This window comes from Canis lupus, chromosome 32 (assembly GCF_048164855.1).
Source record: "Canis lupus baileyi chromosome 32, mCanLup2.hap1, whole genome shotgun sequence".
Lineage (NCBI taxonomy): Eukaryota > Metazoa > Chordata > Mammalia > Carnivora > Canidae > Canis > Canis lupus.
In genome coordinates this window covers 22,676,474-22,704,388 of record NC_132869.1, presented here as the reverse complement: position 1 = coordinate 22,704,388, position 27,915 = coordinate 22,676,474, and the positions used below count along the sequence as shown (strand labels likewise).

General features: G+C 35.3%; 1 protein-coding gene across 3 annotated transcripts in view; it reads left to right on the top strand.

Moving 5' to 3' along the window:
• The window catches only part of WDR72 (WD repeat domain 72), a 221,014-nt gene that overhangs the window by 31,654 nt on the left and 161,445 nt on the right, over positions 1 to 27,915 (top strand). For 2 of the 3 annotated variants that reach the window (XM_072808628.1, XM_072808629.1), the window contains 11 exons: positions 1,567 to 1,673; positions 7,781 to 7,859; positions 9,169 to 9,343; positions 9,991 to 10,067; positions 11,310 to 11,429; positions 12,137 to 12,282; positions 12,666 to 12,762; positions 17,249 to 17,390; positions 19,421 to 19,654; positions 22,194 to 22,414; positions 25,177 to 25,372. In XM_072808628.1, coding sequence (XP_072664729.1) covers positions 1,567 to 1,673; positions 7,781 to 7,859; positions 9,169 to 9,343; positions 9,991 to 10,067; positions 11,310 to 11,429; positions 12,137 to 12,282; positions 12,666 to 12,762; positions 17,249 to 17,390; positions 19,421 to 19,654; positions 22,194 to 22,414; positions 25,177 to 25,372 — 1,594 coding nt within the window. The remainder of the gene's footprint in view (positions 1 to 1,566; positions 1,674 to 7,780; positions 7,860 to 9,168; positions 9,344 to 9,990; positions 10,068 to 11,309; positions 11,430 to 12,136; positions 12,283 to 12,665; positions 12,763 to 17,248; positions 17,391 to 19,420; positions 19,655 to 22,193; positions 22,415 to 25,176; positions 25,373 to 27,915) is intronic. The other variant, XM_072808631.1, reaches the window with a different exon arrangement.

Sequence of the window (27,915 nt, the reverse complement as noted above, 5' to 3'; positions counted from 1 at the left end):
CTCACACCAGTGAGAATGGTGAAAATTAACAAGAAAGGAAACAACAAACGGTGGAGAGGATGTGGAGAAGGGGGAACCCTCTTGCACTATTGGTGGGAATGCAAACAGGTACACCCATTCTGGAAAACAGTGTGGAGGTTCCTCAAAGAGTTAAAAATAGAGCTACCCTACCACCCAGCAATTACACTACTGGATATTTACCCCAGAGATACGCATGTAGTGAAACACCAGGACACCTGCACCCCAGTGTTCATAGCAGCAATGTCCACAACAGCCTAACTGGAAGGAGCCATGATGTCCTTTGACAGATGAATGGATAAAGATTATGTGGTATACACACACACACACACACACACACACACACACACTGGAATATTATTCAGCCATCAGAAGAGACGACTACCCATCATTTGCTTCAACATGGATGGAACTGGAGGGTATTATGCTGAGTGAAATAAATCAATCAGAGAAGGACAATCATCATATGATTTCAGTCATATGTGGAATATAAGAAATAGTGAAATGGATTATAGGGGAAAGGAGGGGAACTGAATGGGAAAAAGTAGAAAGCGAGACAAACCATGAGACACTCCTAGTTCTAGGAAACAAAGGATTGGGGAAGGGGAGTTGGGTGGGGGGATGGGGTATCTGAGTGACAGACACTGAGGAGGGCAATTGATGGGATAAGCACTGGGTGTTATACTATATGTTGGCAAATTGAATTTAAATTTTAAAAATGTAAAAACAAAAGAAGAGAAAACATGAAAAAAAGAATATTAATTCATTTAGGAGTAGATTTCTATTACCCTTAAGACAAATTTTATTACTTAAAATGTGTTTATTTATTTAAATTAAATTCTTAGTCCCTATCGACAACCTCTTCTCTATGTGAGAGGATTCTTATTGTCTTTTGTTTTGTAGTTTGATTTTCATAATCTTGTTTTATAAAATAAAGAGCAATAGACGTTTTTAACACATAGATAATGGAAGAATTAGCCCTCAGTGCTGTATTTTCAAATTCATGTATTTAGGAAGACATTGGCATTTTCAATAATAGCTTAGGTAAAATTTTATTTTTAATGTGGAAAATTAATTTTTGCTATTCTGAGGCAGGAAGCCAAGTAAGGTTATAATAAGGTTATAGTGGTTACAAAAGGGTAATCTTTTCTTTGTATTATTTTGTAAACTCATTTCTGAATTCTGAAATGTGCTCATTAATATGCTACTATCATTTGAGGCACATTTTGTGCATAATAAACATCAACACTGACTTATTTGTATTCAAAACCTAGATGTTGTAAAACAGGTCTGGTGATTATTTAGGTTTCATGATGGATACAGAAATAAAACAAAAAATTTTTTTAAAATGTGTACAACAGAACTCCTGTATCTAGATGTTTATTGTTCTGTGAATTTTGATGTGGCATAGATTAGTTTTCCTGAAACCTAGGTAGAGCAAAAACATAGTAGGATTCTCTAATCAGAATAATGAATACTTATATAGTGTCATGTTTATATTCTTTAAAAGTTTATAGCTGTTTAAAAGCTTATCATCATCATTTTCAGATTTCAGCTAAAGAACTTCTATTTGGCCATTCGGCTTCAGTAACATGTTTGGCAAAAGCGAGGGATTTCTCAAAACAGCCCTATGTCGTTAGCGCTGCTGAAAACGGGTAGGTAAGATGTGTGCAACTTTGTGACCATCTCTGTTGCCTCTCCCTTTCTAAAACCAATGATGGGGTAAAGAATTCTGGGGCTGAAGGAAATCTTAGTGATTTTCATGTTCCTTTTACATACAGGAAAATTTAGATCTTAAATGGTAGATTAATTTGTATGATGATCCCAAAGAATGTGATCAATGTTGTGTCTTCCAGTTTAACTCTTTTCTTGCTGGATGAAGACCAAAATAAACACCCCAACTTTTGTATTGGGCCTTGTGGCAACCTCACTATGTAAAGGATACTGGCAAATGCCACCTGTTGTAGAGCTGAAAATGGAAAAGTCTGGATGCTTGTCTTTTTTCATGTAGTAACTCACTTTGAGCTCTTAAGCAAACCTATCCAAACCTTCATCATTTTGTAAAACTCAATAGTTATAATCTTCCTGTTATATACTTGTCTGATATCATATATAGGAGAAACAGAGAAGGTTCAATGGTACATGAGATGGTAGGGGGGAGAGAAGAGAAAGGAACATAGACAGTGATTTGGGTGCAGTTTCATGGAGGCAAGATTTATTCCAATGAAATAAGACTAAGCTGTAAGAAAAGCCTTGCCAATGAAAGGACTACTATGAGCTGGACTCTGCTGATGAGTAATTTGCCAAGTAGAATCAGGAATGCGGAATCGATTCATTATGCATTTATGAATCAGGGATTGGATTACTCGTTGAAACAAGAGAACCCCTTCCTTTTTTTGTTTTGTTTTGTTTTGTTTTGTTTTTGTTTTTAATCTGTGGAGAAAGTACATGGCTCTGAATTCTGAGAACTAAAAGAATAATGAGTGTTCAACTTGGAAAAACTGAATAGTTTAACAAAATGCTAGTGAAACAGATATCAAAGACATACTTATTCTCATAGCTTACAGCAAAGCCGTCATTGTTAAACTTAGAGAGATTGAACTTTGGATGAGGCTAGAGTGAAATGCTGTGGTACATTCTTTTCTTAACAATTGCTAGTAGCTTTCATACGCTACAGCTATCACAAATGCTTGCTACACAAGCTGAGATATTTATTGCCAGTCTAGAGAATTTGAGAGATGGTACTTTTTTTTTCTGAGACTACTTGGAGAGTTGAGAAAAATTAATTGTTAAATGAGAAATAGCTCTGGAAAGTAATCGAGTTCCAGCTTGAGGTTTTTGCCCACAGTGGTCTAGCTCCTAAAAAGAAACTAAGGTTAATGGACATTTTCTTGGTGATAGGTGAATTCAGCTGTATAACCCTGCAAATATGATTATTAAGGAGCCAAGAGGGATCCCTGGGTGGCGCAGCGGTTTGGCGCCTGCCTTTGGCCCAGGGCGCGATCCTGGAGACCCAGGATCGAATCCCACATCAGGCTCCCGGTGCATGGAGCCTGCTTCTCCCTCTGCCTGTGTCTCTGCCTCTCTCTCTCTCTCTGTGTGACTATCATAAATAAATAAAAATTAAAAAAAAAAAATAAAAAAAAAATAAGGAGCCAAGGGTCTGTTTTGGTGTTCCTTATTCAAGATGATTTGAATTTTCTAGGTTTCTGTTCCTTCAAGATGCAAAACTTGGCCTGCATCTGTAAGATACTTTTTAGGCAGTATCTACATTTCAGCTACTGCATATTTAGCAAATCCTAGTTTAATCTACTGGAAGTTATTAAACTTACTAGGTTTGGTCCATTATGCCCCAAACAATAATAATTTTTAGCTTTGAGAAGACTCAGGAATTGACTATAGACTTAGCATTTCTGTTTCCAAAATGATCAGAGGGGACCCAAAGTTGCTTTGACTCAGTTTTTCATTTTTTTCCCAAAGTATTAGTTCATCAGCAGGCATAGGTCATAAGGTTTATGAATCCTAGTAAATTCCAGGATGAATGAAAGGGAATAAATACCTAGGGACCTGATATTGAAGCAATAGAATGCCACAGAAAAAGAAGATCCTGAAAGTGGTTAGTGGGAAAAAGTAGGTTATTTATAACAGAACGTAATTAAGCTGACTTCTCACCAGTAATATGAAAACTAGACAGCAGTGAAATATCTTCAAAAAGTTGAGAGAAAATATCTGTCAACTTAGAACTGCATGTCTAACAAAAATATCTTCCTAAAAATGAGGTCAAAATAATAACATTTAATACAAATACTAAGAATGTTCACCACCAACAGATCCTCTATAAGCAGAAGAATTCTAAATGATAAAATACTAAGAATGTTCACTACCAACAGATCCTCTATAAGCAAAAGAATTCTAAATGATATTCTTTAGTAAGAAGAGCAATGCTTTCAGAAGGAAGAACTGAGATAGAAGGAATATTGAACAAAACCAGCAAATTTTTTAAAAATGTAAATAAATACAGACTATAAGACAACAATATTTATATATTTCCCAAGCCCCACCCCCATACATATACACACAATCCTAGTGAACAATTGCATAGGATAGGGTAGTGACCAGAATCTACATGTTCTGGTGTTCTAGGGATGGGTAAAGCTATTGATTAATTTTAGAATTTTAGACCATAAGCTACATGTACACGTTGATATTTCCAGGGTAGCTGCTAAAAGAACAGATAGAATAAATAAAAATAATAGAAATAGAATACGGAGCTTTCAACTTGGAAAAGAAAAATAATGTTATTTAATCCAAAGGAGACAAAAATAAACAAGGCAAATAGAAAGCATAAAGTAAGGTCGTTGAGATAAATCTAACTAAAACTATAATCTCAATTATGTAAAAGGACTGAGACATCTAGTTAAATCACAAAGATTGTTACACAATTTATTTTTTTTGTTATATAATTTAAAAGACAAAAACAGCATAAGGATGTAGAAAGGTTAAAAGTAAATGGACAGAAAAAAATTTATCAGGTGAATACTGACCAAAATAATGTTGATATAACTGTATAATATTTTATGTTAATAAATACACATAGTTAATAAAACCATAAGGCAAAAAAAACCTTGGCATTGATAAACCTTGGCATTGATAACCTTGGCATTAAATAAGTTATTACTTATTAATAAAACTTTCAATCACCAGCAAGAGATGAGACTAGAAAGTTAGGCAGACACCCAGATTTAGAGTTTTCTCTAACAGTGCTTCTCCAACCTGAGCTTATGTCAGGACCACCTACAGAGCTTGTTTAAATAAAGATTTCTGGGCTCTACCCCCAGAGGACCTACTCAGTAGGTCCAGGCTGAGGTTCAAGAACTTGCATTTTTAACACATTCCTGGACAATGCTGGAGCTGTTTGTTCAGAGAATATATCTGGCATAGCAAGTATCTTACACTGGGGGCAGTGAGAGAAAGTGAGATGTCAAGAATGACTTGGGAAATTCATTGGTGATGATACCAGTCACTTAAGATAGGAAACTAAGAAGGATGGATGTTGTGCTCCAATGAATATGAGGAATGTGAAGTTTTACAAGTCATCCAGATAAAGAAATATCTAATAGCTAGTTGCACATGAAAGTCTAGAACTGAGTGAACAGGTCTCGGGTTCCAAGGTCATATAAATGGTACCTGAAGTGATGGGAATACAGAATTCATGCAGAGAGAGCGTGAAATGTGAGAATGTAAGAAAGCCTAAGACAAAAGTCTAAGGAAAATCAGCATTTAAAGCAGAAGAATGGAGCCTGACAAGACCAATGAAATCCCAAAAGTATAATGGAAGAAAAGAGAAAAGAGAGTTTGAAAAATTGAAGGGACTTGGAATTCAAGATGGCAAACCATGCTTATCTCCTCTCCCTCTAGATGATGTGTTAAAATGGAAATCATAACAGTTTTATAAGCAAACAAATATAAGACTAGGAATAGGGCCATGAGAAAATAATGTATTTCTGAAAGTAGAAAAGTGGACAGATGGTGACTGATCTATTTATCCACTGGATGAATTTTTTTATTGAGGTGCTGGGGGGAGTTTAGGATTGAATAAGAAAAAAAGGCTTTTCTCAAGGAATTTAGTGGGAATGTAACAATTTAACAATTCTACATATTTTCTTCTACTATTCATTAAAATAAACAGAAATTTAAAATTCTTGGAAATTGTTAAACTTTTTTATAATTAATGGTGATTTAATGTCTGTAGAAATGTTGGGAACAGCATTTGAAAAGGAAAAGAATAAAATAAATTTTAACAGTATATTTTCCTATGTTCCCTTTAAGTAGGTAACTTTTACAGTTCCAGCTAAAATGTCAGTGCCATTTTTGATACACAACACATTTGTTTTCTTTTCTTAAAAAGAATTAATAGGCAAAGAGTCAATTTTTGCTTTGTGGTACTTTTGTATTTCTTTTTTTTTTTTTTACTTTAAGATAGAAAATAAGATGATAAGAGAACAAATAGGGAAAGCATTAGAATCCAAGAGAGTTTAGAAACAGTATCACCAAGAGAGCTTTAACTGATGCTAAGGCTGCAACCTTGGAAAATGTGATTTAATTAGTATGGCTTGATGTCTGGGTTGGGTCCCAGACATCAGTATTTTAAAAAAGTTCCCTGATAATTCCCATGTATAGCCAGTTTAGAAACACTGGTTTAGCCATAGACTTGTCCAGAAACAGACTAACTAGGAGCTTTGCAAAACCAGTATGCCAGGACCCCAACATAGAGCCACTGAATTAGAATCTCTATGGACAATTTTTGAAATATGCACAGGTGATGCACAGAGTTGAGAACCATGCTAATAAACTCCAATTCCTTTGAGGCTGAAATTTCATATTAATAGCAACTGAAGGTTCTATTTTTTTTTACCTTTGATACTTTTTTTACTTTGATAAATATCATTTCAATTTTTACCTCTTTCCCAGTCTTATTTTTCATACACACACACACACACACACACACACACACATACACACACCACACACCACACACCACTTTCACCTTGTTTTATTAAGTTGCATGAGTTTTCATATTTCCTCAGATACTTTTGGAATAAGGTAGGATATAAACAGAGAAAAGATTCATGAATATTTTATTTCTATATCTAGAGCATGTTTTCTCAATCTCAGTACTAATGAGATTTTGGAGCGCTGGAGAATTCTTTGTTGAGGGACCATCCTGTGCACTGTAGGATATTTAGCAGCATTCCTGGTGTTTCCCCACTAGATGCCAGTAGTGTGTTCCTAGTTGTGACAACCAAAAATACCTCTTATCATTGTCAAATGTCCTTTGGGGGGCAAAATCGCCCCAGGTTGAAAACTACTGACTTAAAGATTGATTTCCAGTGTTTGGTCAGAAAAACAAAAAACTCTGACAAACACAAATGCATCTAGCATTTACTATTATTAATTCATATCTTTTGCTTCTTAAATATCAGTTTCTCCCTTAAAACCAATAAAGCTTTCATTTATTCTTTCATGTAAAGTTTTGCTTATGTGTTAAAAGTGTCAAAACTGAAGGGTTTTACCAAACACTTCTGAATCAGCCATTCTGGTTTTTGTGAAGTGAAATCATATAGATTTAAGTTGCCACCTGCTGGATGATACATTTTATGACCATATTTCATAATATTATGTACATCCTTGTGACATATAGGAAAGCAAGTCAGAGTTTCCTAAACAATGACAATTTTCTAAACGTCTGATTTCAGCATTTCAAGATAAGTGAAGGAATAAACCTTATCAACGATAAACCAAATGTAGCCTCTTGGTGGCACTGTTTATTCTCATAAAAATGATACCTCAGCTCCAGAAGATGCAGCCCTTGATACATTATGCTTTTCAGAATATGTAGTTTAAGTTCAGTGAAATAAACCACTTTCAAGAGGATGCCGTTTCCATGGAAAGATTGTAGTACTGTCACTCTAACAGACTGTGATAGCTGTATCCACACAATTTGTTTTAGGTCAGGTTGGGATAACGTAAGGTTTGTAGGCTGGCGGCAGGGTGTAATTACCCAAACAAAAAGACACAGATACAGTATGTCATCGCTGCTAATGACCACAACATTTTCTTGCTCAGTAATCTGTAACAAAAAGCCACATAAACGATCAGGTTGCATTTAAGTGCAGTACTAAAGAAAAACTTGGTGACACAAAAATTATTTCAGCCAATTGAGTAGAAATGACAGAGAATAATCCAAAGTTATCTCTGCTAGGGAGATGTGTGTTTGGAATGTCACCAATGGACAGTGCGTGGAGAAGGCCACACTTGCTTACAGGCACACTGCAATCTGTGTAAGTACATTCACTTCCATTTAAACATTTCTGAATTCTGTAACTCCTTTAGAGTGTTTCCTAAGCACACATTTAAAGAAATGTCTTTGGAGGATATTCTTTTCTTTGGTTTTTATTTTGTCCCTGGAGCAGAAAGTGTTAGTTACTATTTGTTATTTTGGCATTTTTCTTTCCCAAAAGTTATTATTCAAGCTTTTTTTTTTTGATTCTTTATTTCTGCATCTTTTAAAACATAGATAAATATGAAAGACAATTTTTCATTTTTTCTTGGTTATGCTCACTGCACACACACAGACATATGGAAAGATTCAGTTTTAATGACATACTATTTTATAAAGCAAAAAAGCGTTTTTTTTTGTCTTCAATTTTAACCTTTTTTGAGTGGAGAGATTTTTTTTTAATTTTCTAATTTTTCAATCTTTTAAAAGATTTTATTTATTTATTTATGAGAGACACAGGCAGAGGAAGAAGCAGGCTCCATGCAGGGAGCCTGAAATGGGACTTGATCCTGGGACTCCAGGATCACGTCCTGGGCCAAAGGTAGGCGCTAAACCACTGAGCCTCCCAGGCATCTCCAGATGAATAGATTCTTAATTTCTGAATTTCTTATTTATGAGAAGATAACCAAAGGTATAGCCATACCTTAATAAACATTTCCCAATATTTAAAATAGATTTTGACTTTTGGTACATGGACTCCAAGCATGCAGACAAGGCAGTTGCATTATACCAATGGTACTCACAGTGTTTTTTATATTTTACTTTTTGTTTTCAGCATTGATGACTTGCACTACAATATTTGCAAACTCATTTCTGGGACCAAAACATGCACAAGTGAGAGAATTTGTCAAGGATGCTATATATTACTCAATCTTTAATAAAGCTGTTCTCAAAACTTCTTTGGCACAAGTATTCCACACAAATTCTTCAAATTACTTTTATTTCTTCTCAATGTGTAGTAATGTTGCTAGGAAAAGGAACCTGATTTGTTATTGTTTTTTAATTCTACATAGCATTCTAGAAATAAAACAATTGTGAGCTTTCTATGATTTAGAATAAGATTCTTTCTAGCTAAAAAATCCCCCTTCCTCCAGAAATATGGGAATTACAAATAAGACTAAATTCCTAAATCAGTACTTCGGAAGTATGGAATAATTGAACTAAAAGAAATTTTACTTGCTATTCAGTAGCAACTAAATACCTTAACTGAATAGATGCTAAGACTAAAATCCAGAGGAGTCTTCACCATAACCCAAATTATGTTATTGCTAGTGATAATTAACTTTTTGCTTTGAATTCCATGTTCGTAGTATTACCACTGCTCATTCCGGATGACAGGGGAAGGCTGGCTTTTGTGTTGTGGAGAATATCAAGATGTTCTTATCATTGATGCCAAAAGTTTGGCTGTTATTCACACTTTTTTATCGTCTCAGTCCCCTGATTGGATCAACTGCATGTGCATTGTTCACTCCATGAGAATTCAAGGTAATAGTTGGGTATTGTATAACACTAAGAGAGTGCATATAAAAATAGTACTTTTGAACTATTTGTTAAACAGGCAAGAGTTCAGAATACATCTTTATGTTTACCTGTTGGTGGGGATGGTTCTCTAAGCCAGATCAAAAAACTGAGAACACCCATGCCAGTAGTGCAAGTCATTAGAAAGTCAGCAAGAGGTCAAGATGAAATGAAAAGAGGAGACTATTTCCACGACCCAGCTCATTGGTACATTTCAAGAGTGACAAGCAGGCATTTCTTGTGGATTGGCAAGACTTTTGGAACTTTTACTTTGCTGTATCTTCTAGATATAGTAGTGAAGAGAATTCAGATTCTGTAATAAGAGAAAGCTGGCTCCTTACTTGTTTCCGAATTGGGAGGTTTAATATTGACAACATAATGATTTTCAATGTGGTTCTGCTCTTATGGTGCCCTTCTATTAAATGGAGTTCACTTTGAAATTTTAAATTTAAAACATGATCTAAAATGTTTATGTTTTATGAGGAAAAAAAAACTGAGGCTGAATATTTTCCACCTGTGTAACCCTGTATAATCCTTAAATGACTGTACTATGATCTTTACAGCAATAGTTATAAGGGGAGTCAACTTATATGTGACCTTTATTGTTTTTACAGAAGATTCTCTCTTGGTGGTATCGGTAGCTGGCGAACTCAAAGTATGGGATCTCTCTTCATCTATCAACAGCATTCAGGTTGGCTTATGAAACTCTTTTATTCTCTAATGTCAAGCATTATTTATTGAATTTTTTAAATTATAAGGATGTTATCCACTCATTGTTAAGAGTTCAAATAATGTTGAGGCTCAGTTGGTTAAGCATCTGCCTTCAGCTCAGGTCATGATCTCAGGGTCCTCAGATTGAACCCTCTGTAAGGGCTCTGCACACTCAGCGGGGAGTCTGCTTCTCTCTCTCCCTCTCCCTTTGTGCCTCCCCCCCACCCCCGCTTATGCTCTCACTCTCTCTCTCAAATAAATAAATAAAATCTGAAAAAAAAAAGAGTTCAAATAATGTTAAAGTGTATAAATCATACCTCCATGTACTTCCCCCATCATTCCACCAAGGGGTGGGTTTGGGTAGATTACATCTTTCAGCCTGTTCAAAGGACATTTACAAATGTTTTTATCTATACACACACACATACACACATGCACATACATTACTTACATTTTTAAAGAAAGAAAGAAATCTGGCATAGAAGAATATCTTTCTGACCCTTACAGCAGGGAGAAAGACCTCTTTCTTCTGAATGTGACAGGGAATTGTGGCAGGGAGATGACTATGAACAGCTGAGGGTCACATGTGCTGGGAGTCCAATTTATTTACCTGCTCCCAGCGTCATACCACAAATTGAGGAAGTGGATGAGAGAACAGTCATAGTACGCTGATGATATAATTGTTTCAACTGCCCCATGCTCCGAGCTCTCCTTTGGAATTTCTTAGTTGGGGAAGCCTAGGAATTGTGTTGACATGATGAGGCCAAGAAACAAACACCAGCATTATCAGAAACTTATTGCAAATATAGTATTCTAGCTGTACTATGTTGGCTACTTTTGTTTTTTTCAAAGCATTGTATTCATTTTTCTATTTTAGCAATTAAAGTACTGAAGGGTTTTCTTTTAAATACTTCAGTTTTTTATTTTATCTTTCTGCCATGTCTGAAAATTAGACACTTATTCATATCTTTACATTCTCAGCATCCAACACATCCAAACATTCCCATAGAATGTTTGTTGAATAATTATATAAGGAATCCTGTTCATGGTTTCCTTTACAAAGTAACTTCTTAGTTCAGTAAATTCCAAAGGAAATTGGGGTATTTTATGTGATCCACCAAGTGGTGTGATCTGCTTCAGTGTACAATGGACCAAGTCTTCTCATACAGTCATGCATAAATTACCTAGTACTAGTATTAAAATGTACTCATTCCTTTTGAAGGAAAAGCAAGATGTCTATGAAAAGGAATCCAAATTTCTCGACTCCGTGAACTGCCGGACAATACGATTTTGCACATACACAGAGCGACTTTTATTGGTGGTATTTTCTAAATGTTGGAAGGTATTATAAAACAAAATAAATACTAGCGATATACAAATGTAATTTTTTCTTGCTCAATGCAATAATTATGGAATGTGATTTAAATATGATATAAATTCTGTAATATTATCAAACATGGAATGATTTGTCTTTTATGCCCCTCTTTTATCAATTTTCCTCTCCCTGCACTCAGCTGTTTTGCTTCTCAGGAGATTATGTATCTAAAATATATCCTAATTTTATTAAACCAAACTATTATGGTAATGAGCATTTATCTTTAGATTATTTTTAAAATTTGATGCCTACTCTTTAGAATTGAAAACTAATACTTTTATCTACATACATTGATTTATTTTTAGACTTTTTTTCACTACATTTTAGACTTTTTCACTACATTCATTTTTAAGGAAATTCCTTTCTTGTGAATACACTTACTGGTATCTCTAATAAGAAAGAAAAACTAGGTTATTATATCATTTGATGATACCATTCTTGAATGGTACAGAGCTTATTCACTGATACTTACCTTAATATAAATATGAAAAAATAAGTACCAGTAAAATGTCATCTTGGTACCAAGTACAGTGGGTCTTGTTATTAATATTTAATATATTGTTGCATTAACACTGCCATCTAAATGGTCTTGATAAGCATAATTTATCTTTCATCTCATTGGCAGATTAGATTAGAAGCTTTTGTTAATGTGTGCCATTAATTTTGTATTTTAGATTTATGATTATTGTGACTTTTCCCTTCTCCGGACTGAAGTTAGTAGAAGTGGGCAGTTTTTTGCTGGTGGAGAGGTGCTTGCTGCTCACAGAATCATCATCTGGACCGAAGATGGTCACAGTTACATCTATCAGCTGCTGAACAGGTGGGCTCAGATGAGAGCGGCATACAAAACATTCAGGTAGAAAATGAACTTTGGGAGGTTTATTATGGAAAAATCCCTGCATGCTGCCCATGATCAAAAACCAGAACAAAACAACTTTGGCACTAGAAGATTTACTCTGGGCTTGGTAGGCTTCAGCCTTTGTATAAAACAGCAGGGGATGAAGGAATGAGATTAACCATGTATAACTTGTACAGCTGGTGCTGGGTTTTCAAAAAGTCACTTGTAATTATTAACTCAACAATTTCTAACTAGAGTTTAGAAACTTGAATGGTACCATCCGGCTTTTGAAAGTGGGAGGAGGAAAAAAAAACGAATAAAGAACACCAAAGTTCTAACTCTGCTTTTTATTTTTCGCCATGCAGTGGGCTTTCAAAAAGCATATACCCTGCTGATGGAAGAGTGCTTAAAGAGACCATTTATCCTCATTTACTGTGCTCTACTTCTGTGCAGGAAAATAAGGTAATGCAAGGACAGAGTGACTGCCTCAAAACTGTTTCACTCCACGTCTTAGATAAGTGTTGCTTTGTCTGTAACAGAGTCAGACTTGAAAAGATTGAAGAATCACATCAAGTTATCAACAAGAAAATCAAATCTAATTGTTAATGGGTACTGAAGAGAAAACTTTGCCTTTGAAAAATATATTTTCTTAAAGTCTGATTAACAATATATATTGATTATAGAAAAATTATCAAAGTTAAAAAAGGAGGAACTTAAATTCTTAATTTTGCCACCATAAATATTCACAAGGGGTATTTTTATGTATCTACTTATTTTAATCAGGAAATTTTCAAATATTTAAAAAGTTTCAAGAATAGTACAATGATCACTCATCTACCCTCTACCTAAATTCACCAGTAGTCAATATTTGCCATGTTTATCCTCGCTCTCTCTTCACACACACACATTTTTTCACTGACCCTTTGGATAAATAGTTCAATACAAAGTCATTATCATTTTGATGTGTCTACTCTGATTTTTAAACTTTATCAAATAGTTTATATCCGCTTTTTAAAACTCAGTATTATCATTTTTGCTTCTATTTAGCTATTCTAAAAAATTTCCTTGCTGAGGCAAATATAATTGTGATTCCTGGCAGAGTTGATATAATTCTTGACTGAATTATATATTTGATATTCTATGAAGCCTGAACATGAAAAACTATTTTATTTTAGTAGTGCTAACCAAAGTGGGGTTTTTGTTGTTGTTGTTGTTGCTACTAACCTATGGACTTGGTTATCATTTTAATGGAGAAGCTTTGGAATACTGATGTGTCATCCAAGGTAGCATGCTATTTTTACAGAATGATGGTTTGCTTAATTAGGTAGCAGAGCTGTTGAAGATTCTATAGTTCTGTGATTGTCCCTTTCACCTATCTGCAAGGTTTTATTGCAAAAACTTGATTAAGAAGCTTCTAGCCAGAAATTAGAACTCTAAGTGCCACCAGGGCCTATGTAAACTTTAAAATTGTGGCATCAGACACTATTTCTAAAATAATTTGTGGGTGGCAATCAAGTCTTGTTTTGCTGTTGGTCATAAAAGCAGTGTTGTGACTTACTCAGAAAATCATTTTTAGTTATTTTTTAAAGGACCTGCTTGCCCATTCTTTCTTTAAGCTCCAGAACACATTTCTTATAAAAGCAGTTTTCCCTAAAAGCTAAAATATAAATAGTGTCCTTTAAGAGCTTCCAGTCGACCAAAAATATCAATGCTATATAAAACTATGTGGAAAAAGCACATCATTACAAATTAACTTAAAAAATACTAATCTTGGGACTCCTGGGTGGCTCAGCGGTTGAGCATCTGCTTTCAGCTCAGGGCATGATCCTGGGATTTCCAGATTGAGTTCTGCATTGGGCTCCTCGCAGTGAGTTCCTCTGCCTATGTCTCTGCATCTTTCTCTGTGTCTCTCCTGAATTAAATAAATAAAATCTTTTTAAAAAATACTAATCTTAGGGAAAACCATCTTATTTTGATCCTCAAAATGTAAAGACATAGATTTATGCATAATCTATCCACAATTCTTGTTTAGACAACCACAGTTACTTCTTTATCTTAAAAGTGGGAAGTATTTGGAAGCCAGTGAAATATGACTAGAATAATCAGAATCTTAAAGAAGCTGGTCTGCTCATCCTTATGCCCTTGCTTGTTCTTTGTCCAGCCACAAAATTTAAGTCTGACATGATTCTCCTTATTCAAAACATCACCGGTATTCACCAAATATAAGACTTCTTAGAGTCTCCTGCAGTTAGAATGTAACATTTTGGTGGGGTGGAGAGATGAGTTTCATAGGTACAATGAGTTTAAAAAGGGGGTTCTATAAATATGTAGTATTAACTAGACTCTTCTTTTGGAATGACACTATGGAATTAAATCTCAATTTTTGACAGTAACATATTCCCAGAGATACCATTTGTGATGCTAGGAACATATCTGCAGATGGAATTGTAGTAGCAAGATGAGCCTCCCCCTTCCTTTCAGTAGCTCATGAGTCTCCCTAGCTTCAAATCACAATTAGTGATCACTGAGGACTAGTCAAGAGTCCTGGTTGTTGAGATGAGGTACTAGGGTATCAGGGTCTTAACAATGGAGTAACCCTGCAGTGCCGAGGTAGGAGTAGCGGAGATAGAAATAACCTGAGGATTGTAGACAAGGAGTTTGGGTGCATGAACTAAGGGTAATAACAGTGATGATGATGGTATGTAACTTTTTTTCCAAGTCAAACATACACATACCTTCATTTATATTGGCCTCACTTTGAATTGAAATTGATGTTCAGAGATTAATTCCTAGGATTTGAACCTAGGCATTTTGGCCAGCGTCTGGCAATGGGACTTTGGAGCAAGTTTCCCAGTTGTCCTGAAAAGCGGATAATAAGAATGGTTAACATTCACAGAGTACATACTAAATGCAAGGCATCATTCTAAGCACCTCACCTTTATCAACTCATTAATCCTGACAGCAATCCCATATAGTAGGTGCTTTTATTGGCCTTCTTTCACAGTTAGGGAAAATGAGACACAGAGAGGTTAAGTAAATTGTCCAAATCAAGTAATTGGCTCTTTTAATAGAGTTACTATGTGCTAAACCAGGATTTGAATCCGGCAGTTAACCCAAGAGAATTCACTCTTAAAGACTATTTTATTACCTCTTGGAGATATTACTTCTTGGAGGATGGGTGCTCCTCATGATGCGTGTTGAGTACTGTGATGAAAAATCAGAATTCATATGGTAAGGAGTTCTGAGGAGGTTTCAGGTGAAGAGCAGAACTGGAGAGGGAACCACTGGGATGAAGGTAGAGGTGACAAGGAGTGGGTGTGAGCAAGTGAGGAATGGTGGTGGGAAGTTGAGGGCAGGGGGATTGACAGCAGCACAGGGAGTGGGAGCTGCAGGGACAGTGTCCAAAGCTGGGAGGGCAGAGACACGCTGTCTGCCACCAGCTTGAATAACTGCCCAGACTCTCTGGAGCTTTGTTCCCATATCAAAATCAGGGGGATTGGACTAGTCCGTGCTAAATTTCCTCAAGGTCAAGAGAGTTTGAGATGCCAATTTACCCAAATTTTATCAACGCTATTTGTAAAATCTACAAAAGTGAGGGCTTGAGAAGTGTAAGACTCCCAAGTCTCTTCTGAAAGCAAAAACAAACAAACAAAAAGATTTATTCAGAGAACTGACTTCATAGAAAGTTTTCTCTCCTGCAAGACTCTCATTTTGGGAGCTGATAGAGGATTACACATCTTGCTTGCATAGTCTTGGATTCCTTTCTTTTTCTCTTCCTGTCTTAGTTTTCTTATCTCCACAATAAAAATAATAACAATGTTTGCTTACTTCGTAGTTTTGCTGTAAGGATTAAATATAGCAGTGTTTTGGCCTTTAATATTTCTACAGATATATTATAGAATTTTTCCAATAATACATTAAAATCCTGACCCTTCAAGCTTATATTCTGAGTAGGAACTATCACTTTCTTAGATTTCTTTAATTATGGCCCCAGCAGTTGGCTTTCTATCCAGGGTGCCTTTTATTTGCACATCAAAAGAAGTGTCTGTTTTTGTTTTTATAATCACTTAATCATTTTGATCCCTGGTGCAGAATCTCAATATGCAAGTCTGCCCAAAGAACATCTACACTGCAATGAGGTACTAGAGAGATTCTAGACTCATTCATTAATAAAAGCATATCTTTCAGAACTCTGGTGCCCTATATTCATACTCTGCCTCAGCAAAATATATGATATATAGTAATATAAACTATAACTATATATTTATCTATATTAATATAATATATATTTGTTTCTTTGTTTACTTATTTGTTTGTATGTTACAGACTCAGTTTTATTTGTGGCCCCTTGGAATAGTTAAAATCAAGTACATTAAATCTGAAAAATAGTCAACGGAAAGTAGAAAGAATCTTAATAACACAAAATTATCAAATGAATATTAGTTGTTGCTATTTTAATTGACAATTGGAACCCAAGTGGCCTCTTTAGTGGGCAGTAGAGCATAGTCATGAAGACATGGACTCCTGAGTCAGAATTATTGGACTCCAAAGCACGTTGCTGTCTATATCACTTTGCTTAAATCATCCTCACTCTCAGTTTATTCATCTATAAACTGGAGACAATGAGAGTACCAATTTCACAGAATTATTGTGAGGATTATTTAGCTGAATGGATGGAAAGCCCCTAACAATATGAGTTATACATACATGTTAAATATTCTTATTAATTCTCTGAAGTCTAGCTGATATCTTTGCTTCTATTTTATAAAACCTTTTGTCTTGAGTAAGAGATTATTTCACTTGAGTTACTTAGAATTTTTGAAAGAGCAGGAAACAAATGGAAATAGTTTCATCTATGAAGTCTTGTTCCTCTATTTTAAAGCAGTGGTTGTCATTTAATACTTAGATTTTTTTCCTACATAAAAGCTAACTTTTTGTTTTGGACCAGAGCCTTTCCTTTGTTATGGGCTACATGAATGAACGGAAAGAGCCTTTTTATAAGGTACTTTTCTCTGGAGAAGTTTCAGGAAGAATTACTTTGTGGCATATCCCTGATGTTCCTGTATCCAAGTTTGATGGTTCTCCTAGAGGTAAGACAATTTCTAATCTATTTTTAATCACATGTCTTCTGAAAACCGAGTTTATAATTAATCAGTGTTTTTCTCATTTGAGTCACATGAGGCTACAGATAAGACAAATTTTCTTGTGTACCACTATGCATTATATGCCAACATGCAGGCAGATACTAAACATGTTTTGTTTATGTTTTTATTTTTGTTTTGGGAGAGAGGGAATGGGAAGGAGCTGGGGGAGAAAGAGAGAGAGAATGCCAAACAGGTTCCACACCCAGTGCTGAGCCTGATGTAGCATTTGATCTTATGACTCTGAGACCATGACCTGAGCCAAAATCAAGAGTCAGACACTTAACTGACTAAGCAAATCAAGAGTTGGATGCCTAACCAACTGAGCCACCCAGGCTCCCCAAACATGATGTTTATAGATCTTGTACAATAATACAACCAACATAATTCAAATTAACATCAATGTAACAGGAATGGTGTTTTATTGAAATAAAACAAATGCTTGCCATATAAATGTAGGATAGGCTGATACACCAGACTCATGGTTTTTAATTTGTTGCACCTGTATCCTGTAACTTTTCAATAAATTTCTTTATTGGTATTATTACAGCTGCTTGGAACTACAGGCACAGATACAAACTTGGCCACTAAAACATTTAGCATTTGCTTACTTTAGTTTTTTTAGAATATAAAACTGAAATCATTAAAGTAAACATTATTGTGGAGAACCTTCAAACTTCTGAGATCATGTATTCCAAATTGAGGAAGACTGTCTTTCTCTTTTTTCCCCTTTTTCTCAAGTCATTAAGTCATTTCTGTGAATCATTGACTGGGACATAGCAATACTTGAATTTCTAAGTGCAAGTTTCCACTATTTAATAAATTCACTTGTATAACTTTCAGTGTCTTTGTCCCAAATGTTTTCAAAATGGTTCATAACAGTCCTATGTTAATAAGACATGGGTCAAAAAATAGATTTAGAACATGTTACAGTGTATGGGAAAGTTTCTTTCAAGTTCAATTTTAAGTTAAAATATTTACCGTGCCCCTGTTGGAGCCACATAATGGTGACCCTAGGGTTTCTCAAGTATGTTCCACTGCCAGCAGAATTAAGTAAACATCTAACTAACCTTCATTATAATTAGAACCATAGACATCTACAACATGCTTGATGCTTGTCTAAGGTTTGGGCTCTAGGTTTGCATAGTCACTGTGGTATGTGTACTGCAAGAAGACCAGGGATCTCTTTCTGGGTGAGGTAGGTTGTCTTTGACTTGCCCTCTTTGCTCTTGAATCCAAGCTTCTCACCCTTTCCTGAGCCTACTTGAGGCCCAGTTCAAAAAGTTGGGTGGAAGCTATGTAAAATGATAACCAATGTTCTTGATATTCATAGATAATTGCCCTGGGGCCTAGTATGATTTTGAGATATTCATACCCTTGATATTTAAAGGATACATTTCTTCCATTTTTTTCACATAACTAAAAGACGTCCAATTTTCCTTCTTTGCTTTTCCTTCTTTGCTTTAACAAAAAAAAATTAAATTTTATTTATTTATTCATGAGAGACACAGAGAGAGAGGCAGAGACATAGGCAGAAGGAGAAATAGGTTTCCTGGGGGGAGCCCAATGTGGGACTCCATCCCAGGAGCCCAGGATCATGCCCTGAGCCAAAGGCAGATGCTCAACCACTGAGCCACCCGGGCATCCCCCAATTTTCCTTCTTAACATTGCTGAGACAAATAGAGAACTCATGGGATTGGGCCACCACCTTACATCTCTAAAAGAGTTTCTCAGTTCTTTTCAGTTGACCTAAATCTAAATGAATGCTTATTCTTCTGAGGCTCCTTGAAGGCAATACCAATGAAATAGAATTTGGAATAAAGACAATAGATGGCAGGAGAACTTTTCTGCTGATAGCTACTGTCAGGATGGCAAAAGAGCCTCTAGGTACCCCAATGGACTGTGCCTTGATAACGGTTTCCTTATCTATGATGAATTTATAAACCAAATTTTCTCTTTTGGGTATGTTTTCCTTTTAGAAATACCAATAACTGCCACCTGGACCCTTCAAGATAATTTTGATAAGCATCATACCATGTCACAAAGTATTATTGACCATGTCTCTGGAGCTGGAACAGTGGGAGTCACTTCATCAGAGTATGTTCCGAGTCTTGACAAACTAATATGTGGCTGTGAAGATGGGACAATTTTCATTACACAGGCTTTGAATGCTGCCAAAGCAGAACTTCTAGAAGGCGGTTCTTTATTAAAAGGTCATTGAATTTTATTTAACCCTATTTATTTAATTTACTTAAACTTCAACTTTAATAAGCTGTACTAAGAAGATTTCCGAAGCTTAAAAAATTTGCTGACATTTGCTAATTAATGTGTACATATTTTAATATTAAAGGAAAACATGGCATCTGTTTTTTTTTTAAGTCAAGTGGAAGGCTATACAATGAGAAAGATATTCCTCTTCTTCCTTGATCTTTCAGCTCCCTTCAACAAAGGCAACTGCTAATAAGCTTCTTTATACCTTTCTCAAAATTTCCTATGCATATGCAAGTACATACCAACATAATAATATGCATTCTTCTAATAATATACAAATAGAAGCATAGTATATACACCTTTCTGAAATATCCTGAGGCATATATTAATAAAATACCTTGGAATACATTCTTTATGAGTTTGATTTAAATGGCTAATGATAATCAAATTTTAATTTTTAAAAATCGCCTGTTAATGGGTGTTTCAGTTTTTCTAGACTTTGGCTAATAAAGGCAATGCTGAATTAGCTATCTTTGCACATATAGTATTGATTCTTAGTAGTAGAATTACTGGATTGACACTTATGAGTATTTTTAATTTTGCAAATATGTCTAAAAATGTTCTCCAAAGAACATATATCTGTGTACATGCGTGTCCACTAACAGCCTATGAAAATGCCTTATTCCTGCATTTGATGAAACTTTGTGTGCTATTAAACTTCCTAGTATTTGCCAATCAGGAGAAAATGGTATCTTTCTGTTTTAATTTTTTTGTTGTTGTTAATGAAAGGTAAATATGTTCTTATACATTTTTGTGCATTGCAGTGGTGAATACCTATTAAATAAATACTGTTGGGCAATAAGTTGTCTTATGTAAATGAAGAGATATACAGGAAGCAATTGAGACTTGGGGATATGTAAATACATCTAATATTTTAGATGTATTTTAAATCCTACTAGACTACAAAGTCCTTAAGAGTAAAAGCCAAATCTCACTTTTCAAAAAAAAAAATACTATATGCTTACTTGTTTGCTTGTTGTTGTTGTTGTTGTTGTTGTTGTTGTTAGATTTTATTTATTTTATTTGAGAGAGAGCACAGAGGGAGAGGGAGAAGCACAATCCCTGCTGAGCAGGGAGCTGGACTCAGGGCTGGACCCCAGGACCATGAGATCACCACCTGAGCCAAAGGCAGATGCTTAAGCAACTAAGCCACCCAGATGCCCCCAAATCTCACTTTTTAAGACACATCTTGTAACTGTTCTTAGCTTACTTTGGCTACTTACTAAATGTTACTATCTTATGTCCAGTGATTACCTAAAATAGAAGAGTGAATAGCAATGAACAGAGGAGGTAATATACTGCTCCACAGCTTAACGGCTACTCTTGAAAGTTCATGAAAAAGCTTAAGATAAAAAAAAAAAAAAAAAAAAAAGCTTAAGATCTTAGCACTTTTTATATAGGCCAATTTTTTCTTATCCAGAAAACAAGCAGAAACCTATGTTTGACATGAACATTTGAATTCATATTCATCTTGGTTTGCTAAGGTATATAAAGTGAGGATGTGCCTCATGGATCATGGAATAGAAATAACTAATGATTCTTTAATAGAAGTAATAATGATTCTTTGGCACCCTTTTTCAATTTGAGTAAAGAAGGTTTGAGGTCTGTGGTCATTTCCATTTTTTTTTAAGTTTTAGCTAATGATGAAGTAAGAAGCAGTGTGGAAACTGGGCAATCAGTAGCCCAGTGTTTTAGTACAGCTATGATATGAAATACCCACATTTCTACCAAGAGCCAGTGCTAGGAAATGAAGGACATTATCAAATTTACCCCACACAACAGTCTTGTATGAAGTAGTGCTCTTATTATCCCAAGTTTTTCATATACGATACCTGTGACTTACAGGGGAAAAACGTATTGTCATGTTGACCCATCTAGTAAGTGACGTACCTAGAAACCAAAGCTGGATTCATGTAATAGCAAGGTTATGCTCAAAGCTATGCTTTTTTCACACTTGGATTCAAGTCACTTAACTTCTCTGAGCCTCAGGTACTTTATCTATAAAACAAAGAAGTCAAACTAAGTAATCTCTAATATTTTCTAAGGCAAAACTGTTCTGTGAGACTTTTATAATAGAGTTGGTTATGCTTACTGAAAGGACATCAGTGAAGTTCTGAGATTAACTTTTGTAGAAGCAAAATGTATGAATTGTTTATTCTTTTAGAATAGCCTTTGCTGTTTGGCAACACTAGAAAAGATGCCAGTTAACTTGCTAACTAAACTAAAATTGGTGCTAGCTAACTTGCTGGCATCCTTAAAGAATTAGTAGACTTCAAACAACCAGCTGTAGTGCTTCATCAAAAATATGACCTAGCTTATAAGTAGGTACTTGCCTTTTGAGATGGTCCAAGGGTTGTTCCTTTTTTTTTAACCAACAGTCTAGCTTTAATTATATGTATTTTCTTTTATAAAAGAAAATGTTACCATTATTTCTTGAGCAAAAATATTTTTTTTCATTATTTGGTGTTGATTGTTTTCCAGGTTCCCTTCCTCACAAAGTTCTCAAAGGCCATCACCATAGTGTTACTTCATTACTTTACCCACATGGTCTCTCTTCGAAATTAGACCAAAGTTGGCTTGTGTCTGGGGACCAGGACTCATGTGTCATCTTATGGAATATCTTTACTGAAGAAATTTTGCATAAATTCTTTTTGGAAGCTGGTCCAGTAACAAGTATTTTGATGTCACCAGAGAACTTCAGAGTAAGTTAAGATAGAGTAAAACATAACATAAATTTAAAAGTTACATAACATTACAGAATGTTTAAAAAAAACATAAGGAAAATTAACCTGTATTCCCATAGAAATTATCCCACTGGATAATTTTCATGAATTCCCTTAAAATTTTTATATGCTTTTTATTATTATTACAACTTATACAAATAATTTGATTCTAAAACAAAGATTTTGTCAATTCTTGGCTTTCCAAAAACCAGTTAAATCTCTTACTTTTTTTCTTTTGCTCCTTAATTCTATGTCTTAATGGAGTTTTCTTTTTAATTTTTTAAGTTATTTTTTTAATAAAAGTAATTGATCCTCAATGTGGTAGCAATTCAAATATATAGGAATCTATAAATTAGAAAATAACTTTTGCCTTGAATAATTTACCGTTGTAAAAATATTGATAATTATATTTTCTTTTTCTTTTTTTTAAAGATTTTATTTATTTATTCATGACAGAGAGAGAGAGGCAGAGACACAGGCAGAGGGAGAGGGAGAGAAGCAGGCTCCATGCAGGGAGCCTGACGTGGGACCGATCCCCAGTCTCCAGGATAACACCCCAAGCTGAAGGTGGCCCCAAACCATAGGGCCACCTGGGCTGCCCATATTTTCTTTTTCTTAAAAAGATTTTTGTTTACTCTCTCTCATTTCTTTAACAAATAACTAGCTTTAACAAATTTCTGAGCATCTACCTTGTGCAAATAACCAGCTTTAACAAATTTCTGAGCATCTACCTTATATATTTCAGATATAATTTTCACATGTAATATAAACTTAAATTTGGCTTCTACAAAGTTGACATCTTTGTTAAAATATGAAAGATCAATTTTTGAGTTTTCTGAGTTTGTCAATCAGTTGATTGACTTGTCAAACTTATTTCTCTGTAATAATAACATAAAAAATCAGCTGCATAATAAATTCAGAGGAAACTTACACTATATTTTCATAGTAAGATATAATGAAAGAAATATTTCAGTAACACAAATGATTAAACAAATCAGTGAAACAAAGTTAAGAGACTTAAAAAAGACTTCCAAAGAGTGATTTGGGATACTTTGACATGTCTTTTATTCCTGAAGTTCCCTCCTTTTAAAAAAAAAAAAAAATATATATATATATATATATATATATTTTTTTTTTTTCCTCAAAGCTCCAGGACAGTGGTCAAATCCTGACCCTTTTACTTCTGCCTCAGTCATAAATGATTTAACTCCAAACCAAGCCAAGGAATTTAATTGAAAGGGCATAAGAGGCAATATTTTAGACATACAGAACTCTATAGCAAGGACCCAGTACCACATGAACTTAAATTCAGAAATCAAGGTTTTATACTCTTCAAATCCCCTACCCCAAAAGATTCTGTTTTCTGTGATTGCTCCTTTGTCTTGCTTCTTCTCGTGATCTCTTTTAGCTTTCAGTTTCAAATGCATAGAAAAGAGAATCTGATTGGCCTATTTTGGATCTCTAGTCTATGTCCACTTCTGGATCTAGGGTCTTTGTTTGCATGTCACATGTCTGTTCACAGGTTGTATTTGTGTACAAGTTCCCTAAAGTACATTGAGCTCTCTATTCTACAGGCTGTGGGTTGTGCAGTTTCTAAGAAGTAGTGCTGAGGAGGCAATGCGATCTGCCCTGTTACACAGGTCCAGGCTCCCCATATAGCACATCTGCCATTTTGTGATTTTTCCCCTCTCAGGATTTCTATAGTTTCCTTAGAACAAATTAGGAAAAATAACTTGCTCCCCAGCACCCCATAGAAAGAGGTCAGTAATGGGCACAGGGAGATTCTCAAGGCATCAGATTCTCAACTGATGCTTTACACAGAGCAGCTGAAACTCTGGCTAGGTGCCCTAGTGAAAGTAGGAACATCCACATAGCAAAGTGGTTAGAAAAGAAACAAAGAAGTGGAAGAGCCACTACCCACTCCCCTTTCTCCCCTCAGCCATCCTACCTACCCCCCCACTCTGGGCTGACTGACACAGGGCCCTCTTGGTGAAGCACAGACCTGCCCTGTAAACTCCTCCCAGATTAGCCTCACAGCACCCAGCATGGAAGTCTTTGTCCTAAACTGTGTTCAAGGTAACCACATGCTGACTTTTTAAAAAGTATCCCAAGAATCTTTGTCCTGTGAGCCTATTTTTGGTCCTTGTATCTTTGAAGCTGTGCATTCGGTTGGAACTATCTAATGCTTACCTCTTTTAGATTGTGTCTACACTGAGTTTCCTGTTTGGATTAGAATCTGAATAGTTCTGGGAACAGCACCAAATCACATTCTGAGGCTCTAAGTGGAAAATATCAGCTCATGATACCCTTGGGCCTAAGCTTGTGTCTACAAATAGCTTCTTTTTGTGGCAACAAATTAGTTCTGGGGTTTATTTTATTCTGCATTATTTCCGATGTCTGCCTCACTGCCTGAATTTGCTGAGTGATGGTCAAGTCCTTCATTTATCTTATAAGTAGATTTGGCTTGGAATTCTCATTTTTCACTTGCACCTCTTGACTTTCCTTATAAGTTGTTGAATTTAAAATCTACTTGGTGTTTAAAACTCCTCTTTACAGTATTATGTGAAGAAGTCCTGCAGAAAACAGAAATGTCATTTTGTAATGGTGTTTAAACAAAATATTTTTACGTTATTAGGAGAAAAAATCATTTAATTTTAAGGAAAGCATTTGATTATTTACTTACAAATGATGTTGGTTTTTTTTTTGTTTGTTTGTTTTGTCCCCATCCCCCACCCCAACAGCTAAGAAGTGATCAGGTAATTTGCTGTGTGTGCAGTGACCATTCCGTGGCCCTCCTTCACCTTGAGGGGAAGAGGTGCCTCCTGCATGCCCGGAAACACCTTTTCCCTGTGAGGATGATAAAATGGCACCCAGTTGAGAATTTTTTAATTGTTGGATGTGCAGATGACTCCGCTTACATCTGGGAAATTGAAACAGGTAAATTGGAATACCTCTTTCATTCTTTATATGTTTATGCATGTGTTCCAGGGAATACATGGTGACCACTTCACCTGCTTTAATCTTTGGTTGGGCTGCATTTAATGGCTTTGGTTGAAGGTGAGTGTGGAAAATAAAACACAATGGCCCACGTCAGATCTTGACCAACTGATGATTAGCTGACAGTGCAGTGCACAGGAATGAGCCGGATATTTCTGGAAGCTATAAATAAAAACATAAGTTATCTACTTTAATTATTAACAAGAAAGAAATTTAGTGTCCTACTACTCTCAAATTATCATTAAATTCTGCCTTCTTCAGCATACTCACCATCTCAGCAACATTTTGAGCTAATTGATGATCAGTAATAATGGAATATAATTAATTACGAAACTCTGAAAAGTTGAGTCAGGGAAACTGAAAACTGAGTGGCTCAATTGAACTTTTGATGTCATAGTGTAGAGAATGTACAGTTTGAATTTTTCAAAAAAGTTTTGCTATATAACTTAAGAATGAGAGTAACACATTTCAGGCAGATGCTGGGAACTTATCAAATACAGCAAGGTAATTAATGAACGTGAGTCAGGGGAGTGCGCTTGAGAGTACATTTTACTGAAACCAGTGCATGATTTTTATTGATTAATCAGTGGTGGTTTTATGTTGGGTGTTATTAACAGACTGGATAGTTTATAATATAGTTTAGAGTCATACTTCACCAAAATAATTGCTATTTTCTTTACATTTGACTTTCGTGTGGTAATGATGATGACTAATGTGCTGGTGTATGATGGTGCGATATAATTCTGCTTTACATTTATACCTCGCTTTACAGCTTTGATGGCCTTCCACATTCATTTCCCATTAGATTATCACAACTTCAAGGGTAGCTAGAAGAGGTTTTATTCCCCATTTTATTGATGAGGAATTTGTAACTCTGATTTGTAGACGCACAAGATTACATTGCTAATAAGCGGTAAACCAGTATGAGGGCTCCATCTTTCTTTGCACAATATGCACAAAATCATGAGAGTTTTAGAATTCCTAGGTAATCTATCAACCTGAGTGACAATTTAGTGTAATGGATAAAATGAGCTCTAAAGCCTGGGCTTGCTTCCAGGACCTGCTAACAAAGATTGGCCTCATGCAAGCAACTTGGCTCGCATGTCAATCTCTTCATCTATGAAATGGGAGTAATGGTACCACCTTCTTGTCAGGATTAAATTAACTAATACTGACAATGCTTGTAAACAGTGCCTATAGGTGCTATGCCCTTAGTAATAATTAACTATTATTCATATGATCAAAGAACGCAGCAAAATCTTGACTTCTGCTTATGTAATCTAAATCTATAAAACACATAAATGTGTGCAGTTGCATCATTTTCAATTGTGAAATTGTGAAGACTTGCTCATCAAATGTATTTTTCCTAGAAAATAGAATCTAGCGAGGATAAAGAAATAGCTGGCACTGACAAATGTTTATAGTTCCGTTGCCCCATCAGGATACCTCTTAGCCTATGCAACTTTTTATTTATGTATTTTTTGGCGGGGGTGGGCAGTAAAAGAGGAAAGCCAAACCACTAGTACTTCTTGAAACTGTATTTATTCCTACATTTTCTTTTAATTTTATTTATTTTTATACTCTCCAATCCATAACCAAATATTGTAGAACATTTGAAAAATACAGAGAAAAATAAAGAAAAACAAATAATCTCGTCTCACTTCCTAAAGACAACTGCTATTAATATTTTGATCTACTTTCTGTCAGACATCTTTCTATGTCAATAAATAGATGCCAAAATTGTGTTTCAGTCATGGTTCTGGCAGAAAATTGAATTTAACCCAGGTGGGTCAAATAAAGAGACTTTAATGAAAGAGCTATTTATGAAGGTGTGGATAGGACTTAGGGAACTGAGAAGGAATGAATAGTGAGGTCCCTGTCACCCAGGCACTAGTAGTATCAGGAAGCTCTTACTGCTTACCTAGGGTTGAAGCAACCAGAGGAGAAAATAGTATTAGGGGCACCATGTGAGAGTGGAAGCCATGAGGGAGTGTTCACTCCCTGAAGTCATGAAGAGAAACAGCACCTCCCAGAGACACAGGACCGACAAAGGAAAAGTTGGAAGAAATTATTTTCTCTGTCCCTCTGCAATCACTTTCATTAGTTTGATCCAACTGGAAGTCAGGGAGGAAGGACATTCAGTTCTAGGCATTAGCTAGGGGAACAGAGTGGATGCAGAGGAACAGGGAAAGGGTGGAGAGGATTGTCAAATAGATAATAATTGGCATTGTGGCCATTACGGACACATCATACTTTAACTCAGGAATCTTCCATTAGATGGTTATGTGTATTTTTCCCTATAAAAAATTTGTTTAGAATTCCCGCATCAAATAATGTGTACACATTTAGTGGCAAATTAAAGTATAAGATATTTATTTTAAATGAGCCCGTGAGGGTGTTTATCTCATTGTTATGTATATTAATACTTTATAAATAACCTTAACTCAGCCTAAGATGAGACTTACAATGGTGAAAATATTACT